The sequence below is a fragment of the Myotis yumanensis genome, unplaced genomic scaffold, assembly GCF_028538775.1.
Source record: "Myotis yumanensis isolate MYYU_CA2020_CCGP unplaced genomic scaffold, mMyoYum1.0.hap1 SCAF_1, whole genome shotgun sequence".
Lineage (NCBI taxonomy): Eukaryota > Metazoa > Chordata > Mammalia > Chiroptera > Vespertilionidae > Myotis > Myotis yumanensis.
Genome location: NW_027223752.1, coordinates 33,087,723 through 33,101,517, shown reverse-complemented (window position 1 = coordinate 33,101,517; position 13,795 = coordinate 33,087,723). Strand labels below are relative to the sequence as shown.

The window sequence follows — 13,795 nt, the reverse complement described above, 5'->3', positions numbered from 1 at the left end:
CTGAGGCAACTGCACCTCCTGGCTGATCCCCCCCCCCCAAAACCAGCACTCTTGGCCTGCCCAGAAACCGCAGGTGATGTAATGACCTGAGGCCTGGAAAAATAAACAGCTCTCAGGGAAACCAGCGGTAGCCGTTGTAAGCAAATACCCCGCAGCCACCTGGAACCTCGCACATGACGTGATTGGAAGGAAAAATGAGTAATCCACTAACGTTAGCAGCCGAGGACGGGTCTGGGCTTGTGTGCATTTAAAATATCTATATAAAAACAAACCCTTGATGTTTACTTCTCTGACTGGCCTTCTGGACGTCTGCCCGTCTAACTATGCAGGTGCCTCGGCCAGTCATGGCCAATGGAACAGAGTTGGGACGGGCGAGCATCCCCATGGCTTTCTCTGTGGCAACAAAGGCCTTTCTCAAGTTTCCCCTCTGCAGATAGGAGCCATAAACACATTTAGAGGCCCCAGAGAGCCTAACCCCATGGTCCATCCTTACTTGTTTTAAAACTAGATTTTCTGGCTGCCTTGGGCCTTCACCCCACGTTGTTTGCTTGGAACACAGAAGGAGAGTGGGTGGGATGTGGGGGTATGATCCGGCCTCTGGAAGTTGCTCGACCAGCAAAGGTGCTGTTTTTTCTGTAGGTGAGTTTGTATGCTTTTTGGTGTTGATAGCAAAACCACGTGTCCTTGTGTTTTTCTTTTGGTCTCTGTTGCTAAAAAAACGGAAATCAAAGGTCCTGCCGAGGATTGTAATTGACTCCTTCCAATTTGCTAGAAGTCAGCGATGGTCTCTGCTTTGATCTGAGGGTCCTCATTCTGTGTTTATTTGTCAAACGGCTTTGGAAGTAGGCAGAGTATAGATTTTATAAACACACTCCCAGGCAGCATTAGTGGTTTGGGGCATGAAGAGTGAAGTTATGATACTTTATTTGGACAAATTAAAAAATCTCTTTCCCGTCTCCCCCTTTGGCCTGTGCCCCCGGCTTCCTTCTCGCCTGCATTTTTATTGACTAGCTCTTGTCCTTAAGGGACAGAGCTTCTCAGGTCAAGGTCAACGAGTTACTGAGAAGAACTCAAAAGAAGACAACTTGCCACTTCTCGTTGCAAAACCACACTTATTTTTTTTTATTTTTGGTGGGAGGGTCACATGAGCCCACTTAATGGCATGAGTCAACCGAGATGGAGCCTTTTCTAAAATCTGAGTGGATGTGATTCAGTGGTGCTTTGGGGGAAAAGTGTTGTTTTTTGCTATATTGGGATAATCCATCCCAGAAGAAATATCTTTGGTAGAATTTATAGCTTGTTTTCTTTTACTCCTCAGTTTCTGTCTGTGTGGGAAGGAAGGTCACAATGGTGCACTGTGCGTGGCCATTTTAGGTTCCACAGAGAGAAATTGCTTAGGCTGATGGTGTGTGATTTTCCCTCACACCTCCTCACCTTTATCCCAACCACAAGCCTGATTTCCAGAGGCGCTGCACACCCGCCGTGAGCAGTGCTCTCAGCCAGTGCCGGCTGTGGGCTCTGGTCTGCAGGTGGGGCCTCTGAGCCACAGCAGGTTGGGCCACACACATGAGTGTGGAGGGCAGTACGAGGACCGAGGGAGAACCTGAAGGCCCCTAGCAGCCCTGCCCAACATCAGGCCTTCCGGGTGCTTGCGGGCACCTGAGCTGTGGTGATCGTACCTGACGCTGAGCCATGAGCGTGGTCTCATCTGGCACCACTGCTTCGTTTCAAGTGAGAAGAAGGAGCCCACACTAGTTAAGGTCCTTTCCCAGGTCAGAGGCCCATCAACAACTATGTGTCAAGTCCCCTGCTTGGTGCTGAGGGGCCCGTGGAAGAAATACAAGGCCCATCTCAGGAAGGAGCTGACCGTTGGACAGCGGTGTGCCTAAAGGTGGGCAGTCCACCTCAGTGAGGGGAGGGGGATCATTCTATCACAGACACTGTTTTGAGTTGCTGCATGGTGACATAAAAAGCAGACTGAGTCTCAGTTCTATTACTTTTTTAGTTTGCCTACAGGGTGGCCCTTTGCTGCCTGCACCCGGAGCAGGCTTTTCCCACAGCCTGCCTGTGGTCCGCCCCTGCAGTCCAGAGAGGAGACTGGCGATCACTGGGATGGGTCAGGAAGTCTGGGTTTACTCCACATTTGCTGAGGACACTACAGACCAGCTAATAATCTACCATTTATCAACTCTGGTGCCAGGTTAAATGCTTGACTTACACGATTGCATTTAGTCCTCACAATGACCCTATGAAGCATGTGCTGTTGTTACTCTGCTATCCAGGGAAGAAACCAGGGACTTAGCTAAGTTAACTGCCCAAGGTCACAGAGCTAACAGTTGGTAGAGGCTGATCCTTCTGACCCCAAAGACTATGTCTTTTTTTAAAGCTTATCTTTATTGTTGAAAGTGCTACAGGTTTCCCCCAATATTCCCCCATTGACCTCCTCCACCCGGGTCCCGTCCCCTCCCCAGGCCTTCCCCGCACTATTGTCTGTCCATGAGCTATGTATATATGCATGTAAGTTTATTCATTAATCTCTTCCCACCCCCTTCCCTCTGAAATACAGCAGTCTGTTGCATGCTTCAGTGTCTCTGGATCTTTTTTGTTCATCAGTTTATTTTGTTCATTAGATTCCACATATAGTGAGATCTTGTGATACTTGTCTTTCCTGATTGGCTTATTTCTCTTAGCATAATACTCTCCAGTTCCCTCCATGCTGCCTCAAAGAGTAAGAGATCCTTCTTTTTTACAGCTGCATAGTATTTCATGGTGTAAATGTACAACTTTTTAATCCATTCATCTCCCAAAGCCCTAGTCTTGACCATGTGCAGGCCCTGGGGTGGCATGTACAGGAGCAAGGTAGTAGGCACTTACTCTTGCTTTCAGCCTTGCCAAGGAAGCCAGATATCCCCACCTACCTCATCCGTTCCTGGAACCCCTTTCCTCTGACTGCCCTGAGTTCCCTCTGGCCTTTGGAAATAGCCGTCCTGCTGAGTTTTCACAGCACCCCACTCTCCTGGGCCGGAGCTACAGAATATCTCTTCTCTCAGCTGGTTAGTTCAGCAGAAGGGGGGCCTTCCTCCAGGGAAGTGGTCCAAGGTCCCATTGTAGGTCAAGATTGGGAGATGATGTTATCGTTTTCACTTCATTTGGTTGTCTACTCTATGGGGAATAGGGCCTTTAGATGAAATGAGATGGGGAAACTTATTCCCATGGAAGAGGCGATGGTTTTGAATGGGTGCATATTCTGTTTCTATTCTCCCCGCCCCACCCCTACTTGATACTCACCTGAGCACAATTTCAGGGGTTGACTTAGTTCTGTGTCAGTGCGTCTGCTCCTTCCCTGCCCTGGCCAGACTCTCCTCTGGGCCTCTCCAGGCCTATCATCTGCCCTCTGCTCCAAAGGGAGCCCTGAGTGATTCTCTCTGGGTTTCCCTTCTCTTTGTGGGGTTCTTGGAGTCCTTGTATGACCCGGAGGCTCAGGAACTGGCGACGGCTGAGTGGCAGCTCAGCGCTGGATGTGACGGAGAGCCCATAGTGAGAGGGCAGAACCAGCCCAGCAAATGGTGCTCAGAAAAATGGTCCTCTGGGGCCACTTAGCCCTCCTGTGAAAAGTGCAAAGTCCACAAGTAAGAAAAATAACTTCTTCACGTAGTTGGCTTGAAACCTTAAATGCTAGAACTCTGTGTGGCAAAAAAAAACCAAAAAAAAAACCACCAAAAAGGGCCTGCTCAGTGATGTTCCTAAATCCCTCCTGAAGACTCGGTCTCCAGTAGCATCTCCTCCCCAGGGGCCACATCTTCAGTACCTCGGCCAGCCCTTCAGGAGCAAGAGTCAGGCCCAGCTGGCGTGGTTCAGTGGTTGAGCGTCAACCTATGAACCAGGAGGTCACAGTTTGATATCCAGTTGGGGCACATGCCCAGGTTGCAGGCTCGATCCCCAATGTGGGGCTTGCAGGAGGCCACCGATCAATGATTCTCTCTGATCATTGATGTTTCTATCTCTCCTTCTCCCTTCCTCTCTGAGATCAATAAAAATAGATCGCCAAAGCCGGTTTGGCTCAGTGGATAGAGCGTCGGCCTGCGGACTAGAGGGTCCCAGGTTCGATTCCGGTCAAGGGCATGTACCTTGGTTGCGGGCACATCCCCAGTGGGGAGTGTGCAGGAGGCAGCTGATCGATGTTTCTCTCTCATCGATGTTTCTAACTCTCTATCTCTCTCCCTTCCTCTCTGTAGAAAATCAATAAAATATATTTTAAAGGAAAAAAAAATAGATCATATATATATATATATATATATATATATATATCAGGAGTCAGTACCTTCAGACTTGGTCCCACCCTCCTTTTGTCTCTGCTGTCCCCTCCTCAGCCAGATCCCTGCACCATCCCACGCGCCAGCCCAGGGAATTCTGACCAGGAGCCACGCGATTTCTTACGCCTCTGGAATTTCATGTTGTGATTTAGGGAAGGTGGTTTTTTTTAACACACAATTTGTTATTTTGGGTTATTGTTCAGCATTTCATTCATTTTTGATAAGAAGCTAAGTGGCTGTGAGGTATTTGAAGGGGTTTCGGGGTAATTGTAGGCGACACAGCGCTAGTGTTTTTCTGAATATTCTTGGCTGGTGGGACGGATTCCTTTTGCAATGAAACATAAATAAGCTCCTCTCATTTTTCAAGCGGGTAACTTTTTATTGATTTTTCCACCTAAGAAAATCCAGAACTTGATAGTCTGAGGGTTGAGTGTATCATTTCCCAAGATGAGTCAAAGGGACAGATATTCTTCTTTGAGCCTCTGTGGCCTCATCCCCACTGATTGGCAATCACTCAGCAGTGGGTGGTCCCAGCCCTGAAGGTCAGGCTGGAACAGAATTCTGTGGCTGGGGGTGGCACAGCAGGATCCAAGCAATGGAGAGGTTTTAGGACTAAATACTCTCTGTGGGTCCCTTAAACCTGAGGTTCCATGGTTCAGCTATGAAAAGGGAGCCAGGGGCCCAAGATGGGTGTGGTGAAGGATCCGAAAGGATGCGACAGAGTCCCTGCTCTCAGGAGCTTACAGTCTGGTCAGGCCACAGTACCAGGGGTGAGGTGGGCATGAGGGGCACAGATAGTCTTAGACTCAGCGCAGGAGACTGCCCTCTGGGTTGGAGCCCTCAGGCATGGAGGGCGGCTAGAATGAGGGTAGGTTAAGATCATGCGGCCTCTTCTTTTTTCTTGCCACGTGTTACAAGCCCGACATGGTGCCAGCACACCCTCACCCAGTACCAGCCTGTGTGAGAACCAGGTCCATGAAGGTCCCCAACCTTCTCTGCCATCTCCCCGTGAGCCCCAATCTCACATGTTTTTCAGGATCCCGTGTTAGGTCCAAGACTCAGGGTCACCCTCCTCTCTCAGGACCTTGTCCCCTATGCCCTCAGCTCCCCACTCCCCTTTTCTCAGGTGTAAGCAGCTCTCGGGCAGAGTGGTCTGACAGCTGCCCTTCATCACCAGCTGAGCCTCGCCAGGAAGAGAGCTTCCGGTCCTTTCTCTGGAAAGTTCATGTTCCTCATTGAGGAGGCACCTTCCCAGTGCGTGTTTCTATGGCCACAATCCTTCTTGGTCCTTCTGTGTCTGGTTTTCTATAAGATTGGGCTTTGTCTCAGTTTTCATATGGACCTTGTGATGGTAAACTGTATGTGTCAACTCAGCTAGAGTGCAGTGCCCAGTTTGCGCAAACACTAGTCCAGGTGTGGCTGTGAAGGTATTTTTTAGATGCAATTAACACTTAAAATCAGTTGACTTTAAGTGAAGCAGTTGACCCTCTATAACATAGCTGGGCCTCGTGCAATCAATTGAAGAGAACAAACCTAGATTTCCTGAAGGAGGAGGACTTCTGTCTCCAGACTCTGCCTGAGTTTCCAGCCTGCTGGCCTGACCTACTGATTTTGGACTCAAGACTGTACCATCACTCTTGCTTGAATTTCTAACCTGCCCTACAGATTTCAGACTTGAGCTAATTCCTTAAAGTCAATCTCTCTTTCTCTCTCTCTCTCTCTCTCTCTCTCTCTCTCTCTCTCTCTCCGCTTCTCTCTCTCCATATATATTTCTTCTATTAGTTCTGATTTTCTAGAGAACCTAACTGCTACTGATCTCTGACTGCTTTCTTCTGTCTCCACTCATCACTGTGCTGCCTCCATCACCATGAGGTTCCCTGCTCTTTCTCCAAAGCGTTCTCTATGTGACCGGCTCACCTGTGCCTGCTCCTTGGATGTTGGGTTACCCAGCGCCTCGGCTTTTCCATCTGCTCATTCCTTCAGCAGCTCCTCCTCCAGAAGGCAGCAACCAGAAAGAAAGACCAGCCCAAGGACCTGAAACTAGGATCTTGTAATGTTTATGTTTGTTGGCCATTTTTGTTTAAAAAAAGTAAAGGAGAAAAAAACAAAAGACGATAAAGGAGAAAAGATTCCCAGAACAAAAGGATCAGTTCTGGGCACAATCAAGATTGGGGATTAGCGGAGAATTTAGGTCATCCACACTCCCCTTTGCTGCTAATTACCACGAATAATTGAGAGGCACAGAGGCCTAGGCTGGCCAAAACAGACAGAGCTGTTCTCCATGCTTATCCCGTCTTGGCTGGATACGTAAGAACCCATGCCCTGAGCCTGCAGACGGGGTTTGTGTTCGTGTGGTTCAGCCCAGTCTCTCTCTCCCGTCCCCTCACTGCCCTCTCCCACCCACTTCAGTCCTGCTGTGCTCAGATGCTTGGCGGACTTGTGGGTATGGAGTTCGGTGCATTTTCTGTGACAGTGGCTGGACCGTGTTCCCATGTCTCCCACAGGGTGCTTTTCCCCTGTGTTTCTTCTTTTAGGACGTCAGAGCTTGTGAGTGAAGCTTAAACTACCATTGCCAGGTGGAAGTGGCCTGGCTTTCCCTTCTTCTCTCCATCACCTGGGATTGGATTATAGGGGTGGGTGGTATGAGTGTGTAAGAATATGTGGCTAGGTAGCCCAGCCTCCCTGGGCAGCCCCGACTGTTCCCTCTCCCCTGCTGTTTATGTCTTTCAAGTGTTTACAGAGAGTCCTGGCCCATTCTCAGTTATCAGGCCAGACCTTCTAATCTTGTCATTCTTCCCCGAAGTCTCCTAAGCAGAGATGGAATATTTTAGAACAGTAGTATTCACTTCTGGGGAGCGCCCTCTCTAACCCAGGGCCATGAAGAGACCCCTGACATAGATTCCTTGCCTTGCATTCCAGAAGGTGACCTCTTGGTGTCTAGGAAAACTGACAGTTGGAAATTGTAAGATTCCTGTGGGTGGGGACTCAGAGGGTAGGGGGTGAAAATGGCTCCAAGGCTGGGACTGGCTTCTGGGTCCTCAGAGACAGAATGAGCTCATGTTCCTTGGGGTGTGTGTGTGTGTGTGTGTGTGTGTGTGTGTGAAAGTGAGTCAGCTCTGACTCCTGGAGACCCTATGAATGAGCCATGTCTATAATGTCCTGTCCTCACCAGCCCTGCTCAGCTGCTATCGATTCATGCCTATGGCTTCCTTTATGGAATCAATTTCTCATGCTCAGTCTTCTATTTTCCCAGCATCATTGTCTTTTCCAAAGAACCCTGCCTTCTCATGATGTGTCCAAAGTAGGACAGCTTCAGTTTTGTCATTTTTGCTTCCAGAGATGTTTCAGGCTTAAGTTGCTCTAGGATCCACTTGTTCGTCTTTCTGGTGGTCCAGGGTGTTCATAAAGTTAAGCATATTTCTAATGAATAAAAAGTTTTCCTATTGGACTTCTTCTCTGTCCGACTTTCTCATCTGTGCATGGCTGTTGGGAATATGCGGGTGTGGATGATCTTAGCCTTGGTCTCTAATGACACATCTTTTCTCTTGATGATATTTCCCATTTCTTCCATTCATCCTTGCTACATAGCGATTAGTATTTGAATGACCTCTGGAGAAATACTGTAGAAATAGTTGGTCGATTGATTGATTGGCTGAAGGGTCTGAGAGGTCTACAAAAATATGAGGTAAATTGATAAAGAGTTGAGCAAGTCTAGTGTTTCAGTTATCTGTTGCTATTTAATAAGATGCTACAAAAGTCAATGGCTTAAATAAAAATGTGTTCTTTCTACTGCTTCTATGGGTTGGCTGGGTAGTTCCCTGGCTGGTTCTACCTGAACTCACTCTGGGACTCATCCAGCTGAGGGTCAGCTGGGCTGGAATGGTCAAGATGACCTCATTCTCCCGCCTGGCAGTCGGTACTGGCTGAGGCTGAGCCCCTTTGGCTCTCCTCTGTGGCCTTTCATCCTCCAGGGGTTAGACGAGCTTCCTTAGGTGGTGGTCTCAAGGTGGCGTCCAAGAAAGTGAGACTGGAAGCTTCAAGGCCTCTTAAGGCCTAGGACTGAAGACCACACACTGTCACCTCTGCCCTTTCCATTGATCAGAGCAAATCAGAGTCAACAAACATGGAGGGGTTACACAAGGGCCGGATACAGAGAGGTGCAATCCACTGTGTGGCCTAATTACCTAATTTAAAAAGTAAAGGAGAAAAAACAAGCAAAAGATGATAAAAGAGAAAAGGTCCCCAGAACAAAAGGATCGACTCTGGGCACAATCAAGATTGGGAATTAGCGAAGGATTTAGGGACCGTTTTGTAACAATCTGCCACACCAAAGAAAAGAAGAACACGGGTTACAATAAAATCAGATTGGCCTGTCTATGGCGGTGAGAGACAACATTGCAGAGGTAAGGAGCACAGCCTAGGGCTGTGACGGCGAACCTATGACATGCGTGTCAGAGGTGACACGCGAACTCATTTTTTGGTTGATTTTTCTTTGTTAAATGGCATTTAAATATATAAAATAAATATAAAAAATATAAGTCTTTGTTTTACTATGGTTGCAAATATCAAAAAATTTCTATATGTGACACGGCACCAGAGTTAAGTTAGGGTTTTTCAAAATGCTGACACGCCGAGCTCAAAAGGTTCACCATCACTGGCCTAGGGTCAGACTGCCTGGGCAAACCCCAACTCTGCCACCTCCTTATGAGCTTGAGGAGACCACCCAGCCAGTCTGTGCTCCCGGGCCCTCCTCTGCGCAGCGGGCATAATGAGAACACTTATCTAGAGGCTGCTGATGAGCTTCCAGTGAGTTAGTGCAAGTGTCAGTATCAAGCTCAGCGCACAGAAAACACTCAAATGCTCTTGGTACTCATGTCACTCCTCTGTAATGGCAGGCGAGGTGCAAATTTGGCTTGAAGTTTTCCAGTTCCAAGGCAAAGAGGGAAAAACACTTGGGTGTAAGATTCATAGTATGCTGAAGCTGAGGAAATTGTTCCAGAAGAAGCTGTGCTGTGTAGAATGAGCAAGTATGTGTTTTTGAGGCAGCAATTTGGGGTCGTTTGCAAGGAGACTGACCTGGAAAAACTCCACACTATAAAAATAAACATATTTTTCTCCAAGAGCCAATGATCAGAGGCAGGACCATCCAGAGGTTAGCAAGACAGGCTTGATTCTCAGAAGCCCTCGACCAGAACCCCAGCCCTCCTCTTCCCAGCCTGAGTGAACTTGGGAGAGAGTTCATGGATCTCTCCGAAGCTCATCTTCCTTGTCTACAAAACGACCATAATGATGATGTCCACCTCACACAGATGAAGAGACGAGGCAAGGAAAGCCCCTGGTTTGTCAACGGGCACATGCTACACACAGAACGTTTGCTTTGACTATGATTAGTTTAAAGATGGTTTTAAAGGAGATTTTCTCTCTGTTGGATGACAAACTGCTAGCGCTATTATGACAAACCTTTCCTGTCTCTCTCTTAGAGGGACACCCAGACTTGTAGGGACTACTGTAAAGTAATAAGCAAACAAACAAATAAAAGGGGGTAACCCCTGCATTTAACCTTCTCTCTAGTTCCACGCCAGCCCCCATGTTTTCCATTTGCATGGTTTTTATTCTCCATCGAACGTGGTGCAGCCTCTATGGAAGCTGCTGTAAGCATTTCAGAACAGCCTCCAGGGACTCCCGGACAGACGGCCCCCGAACTGCAGTCCCCACCCTCCCGAGATGGCCCCTCTCCACATTTCCGCAGTTGCGGGATCCCCAGTGGTGTGAGGTCAGGTTCATCATGCGCTCTGCCCCTGGGGAAGCTTCCCCCGCACCTCTCTGCGTCTGGCTTTCAGTCTGATTGATGGCTTTAGAATGTTGGACCACAGGATCTTAATTTAAAGCCTCAGTCAGAGGTTGTTCACCAACGCGGTGCCGGTCAAATGCCGTTTTCCTTTGGTTTTGCTCCTCTGTCGCCTTTTCTGTGGCATGAAATACGAGGTAGGAAAATCAGGCTACCACACTGGGGCTGTGCGGAGGCTGAAAAACTTGCGTAATCCCCTGGAAGGTGCCAGGGTTCCTTCCCAGCCAGGAGCTCAAGTGCAACCTCTGGTCTCCAACCAGGTTTCACCCATCGGCTTACGTCCCTTTCCTAAGCCGCCTCCAGAGGCTGTGCAGGTGGCAGCTGTATTCCGGTTCAGAACCCTCAGTCTAACGCCGGTCTGCTGTGGAGAACTGTTCCCCAGCCAAGACGATTCGGTTTAGCTTTGCTGTGTTTGCATGATGAAAACAATAGCATGTTTTTCACTTTGCAGTTTCAAAATGATGTTGTAATAGTGGCTGTGCTATCCACACCTGCCTCCTGACTCTCAGATGTTCTTAGGCCCCCAAGGAAACGTTCCCTCCCCTGCAGTGTGAGCCACTCCTCAGCTCTGTGAGGCCTCGGTTCCCTATCACCCGGTGTCTCTCGGAGGCAGAGTGGAGCTGCTCTGCATCTCTGGGCATGACTGCAGCGTAAACATCTGCACTGCTCATATGTGTACCATTAACAGAGCCATTCTTTCAGAGGGATTGGCTCCCCGAGAGTTGAGTTTCTGTTATTTTGACCATTTGTTCGGTTGCGCAGTGAGTAGCATGAGTCTCCAGGCTGCTGAAACCAAATTCCTGGCTCTAGGAGTGGTATTTTTGTAACGCACTGGAAATTCCACGGCACGCTCAAGGCTGTATTCCTGTCATCTTCAAGAGGAAAGTTCTTGAATAATGTTCTTGGAAAAAAAAAAAAGTAATAAGGGAAACAAACAAATAAATAAGTAGATAAAAAGTAACAGAGATTTATGGTGTGATCCCTTTGATGGTAAAAATGCAAGTTGGCGTATGCGTATGCATTTGCTTGTGTGCGCACGCATAAGAAAAGATCTAGGGGAGGTGGCATTGAATTGGTGGGATTATGGGTTTTTAAATATTTCTTTATAACACAAAAAGAAACCCAACGCTATTTATTTTTAATAATTGCAAGATGAAGCACAGCCTGACAACAATAACAAGAAAAGAAAAACAAGAAAGGGAAGTGAGGTGGGTTGGCTGGTTGACGGGGTGGGATTTGCAGGCCGGTGGCCGTGTGGGTCTGAGGCCCTCTGACCCGGCCTTCCTGGCGCTGGGCAGCGCACACGCCTCAGCCCGGGCCTGGCTCCAGGGAAGCCAAGTGTGACTGTCCAGACACGTTCACGGTCCCCGAGGCCACGGGGTCCAGACACCTTCCCGAAAGCCCGTTGCTCCCTCCCACTGCGGGAAGCAGAGTTGTGTAATAGGATCAAGTCCCGTCAGCTTCCTTTGTCCAGCCTTGTTGGAGCTGGGAAGGAGCGGGCGGGGCCTCGTTTCTGCCCCTTTTGGGCACTGAGCATGGCTCCCGCCGAGGCTGGCGGCCCCGTGGCTCTGTCCTGCTGTGTCTGGGCTTGGGAGAGTCCACAGGCAGGCTTCCCTGCATCTGCTGTGGTGACTGTGACAGCAGACAGTGCACAGCAGGAGCTACTCTGAAACAGTCGGGAAATGCACCCCCACTCCCCCCAGCCCCTGGCAAACTGCTGCCCTGGTAAGGAGTGGCCGCAGTCCCTGGCTGGAGCCTACGGGGTGTGGATGCTGATGAGCCTGGAGGCGGGGAGGCACCGCTCTGCTCTTCCTGAGGATTCGCCAGCCAAGCTGTCAGTTCCTTGGGACCAGGCTGGGTCTTTGCATGGAGGGCAGCAACGATGAGTCACGGGAGTGATAGTAACCACAGGCTGTGTCTTCTTTTGCAGAGAAAGTCCACTCATGTGACCAGGAGAGGCAGAGTGCCCTGGAGGAGGCCCGGCAGAACCCCCGGGAGGGCATTGTCATCCCAGAGTGTGCCCCTGGGGGGCTCTATAAGCCGGTGCAGTGCCACCAGTCCACGGGCTACTGCTGGTGTGTGCTGGTGGACACGGGGCGCCCGCTGCCTGGGACCTCCACACGGTAAGTCCCCCAAGCCTGTCCTGTCCCCCCGGGGGGATCCTGGGGCTGGCCCCCGGCCCCTCCCAGCTTCACTGCCCTGGGCTGGGGGAATCAAGGCACTGGGAGAGCAGCGCCTCCCTTCATGGGCAGATGAGGTTCTGACAGAGAGATCTGGGTCCTGGATGCCGGGCAATCTGGGAAAAGTAAGTAGCCTCCCTGAACCCCAGTTCACCGGTGAGAAGCTATTCCCCTGCCTGAGTCCCTAGGTCCTATGGATCAAACAAGATCCCATGTGCAGACACACGGTGCCATCTCTATGCTTAAACGATTGAAGGACATGTCTCAGTGGGAACATTGCGCTGGGTTGCTCAGTGAGGCTGCTGGCCGGGGCAGGAGGTACTTCCCTGCCGGCCCTGGGAGCTCCAGGCTTCATGACAACACAGCTCATTGCTGCAGCAGTGGCTGAAGTCCCCTCCTCACGCAATATCTCTCTCCCCAGCTACGTGATGCCCAGTTGTGAGAGCGACGCCAGGGCCAAGAGCACGGAAGTGGATGATCCCTTCAAGGACAGGGAGCTGCCAGGTGGGAGATGACGCTGCCCCTTGCTGGCACCTCACCTTTTTCTGTACCCCCTCCTCATTGTGCAAAGTGCTCCCTCCTGAGGTCTGTGTCCTGTCTGTGAGATGGAGCAGGCATGCTGGGCAGGGGCATCTGGGAGCATGGGGCCAGCAGCAGTGGGGTCTGCATCCAGTCCGGGACTTGTCCCTACTCAGTCCTGTGCCCCTGAGCACATTCTCTCCTCCTTGCCTTGACCTTTTTATCTTCAACATGTGATCACTGGGTTACAATCTGTCCCTGCAATCCTATCATTCTCTCTCTGTCCTGTGGTGACTGGGGCCGCGTCCTGGGTGCTGTGAACCCTTTTCCCCAGGGCTGTGAAGAGCAGACAGCTTATAGGGAGGGGCTGTCCTGGGGGATGTGGGCACTGCCTGTCGCCTGCCCTGCCAAGTGCATTTGCGATGATCCCTGGTGGCCCAGGATTGTCACTGGCCTATGACACAAGACACGCAGATGGGGGGCCCAGGACCTCTACATGGCTTCTATGCTGGTTTTCCCCCTTATTCATAGAGTACTCTGCTAATGAGTTACGAGAAGATTACTACAGATTGGTGGCTTGAAACACTCATTTAAATCAGCATAGACTGGGACCCGTGATTGTGGGAGCTGGGCCCCCCTTCCAATTCCCCGTCCCTATTCCTCATTCCCCATCAGGACTCCAGTGTGAGAACTGGCAACAGAGGCTCTTGAAGGTGTGGGGTTTCCAAGTGAGGTGTGTAGAAATCACCCTGTTACAAGAATGGAGTTGTGGGGGCCGGGGTAGTTCCTTCTAGCCATCTTCTCAGCAAACGTGAATTGGGATTCTCCGTGTGCCTGGCACTGAGTATCATTGCATGATCAAAAGTGACACATGGGCCCTGGCCAGTGTTTCTCAGTGGTTAGAGCATCAGCCCACACACCAAAGGGTCTTGGGT

General features: G+C 50.1%; 1 protein-coding gene across 5 annotated transcripts in view; it reads left to right on the top strand.

Moving 5' to 3' along the window:
* SMOC1 (SPARC related modular calcium binding 1) overlaps nt 1-13,795 on the top strand; it is a 135,082-nt gene that overhangs the window by 106,662 nt on the left and 14,625 nt on the right. For all 5 annotated transcript variants that reach the window (XM_070417411.1, XM_070417430.1, XM_070417419.1 and 2 more), the window contains exons 8-9: nt 12,092-12,284; nt 12,763-12,845. In XM_070417411.1, coding sequence (XP_070273512.1) covers nt 12,092-12,284; nt 12,763-12,845 — 276 coding nt within the window. The remainder of the gene's footprint in view (nt 1-12,091; nt 12,285-12,762; nt 12,846-13,795) is intronic.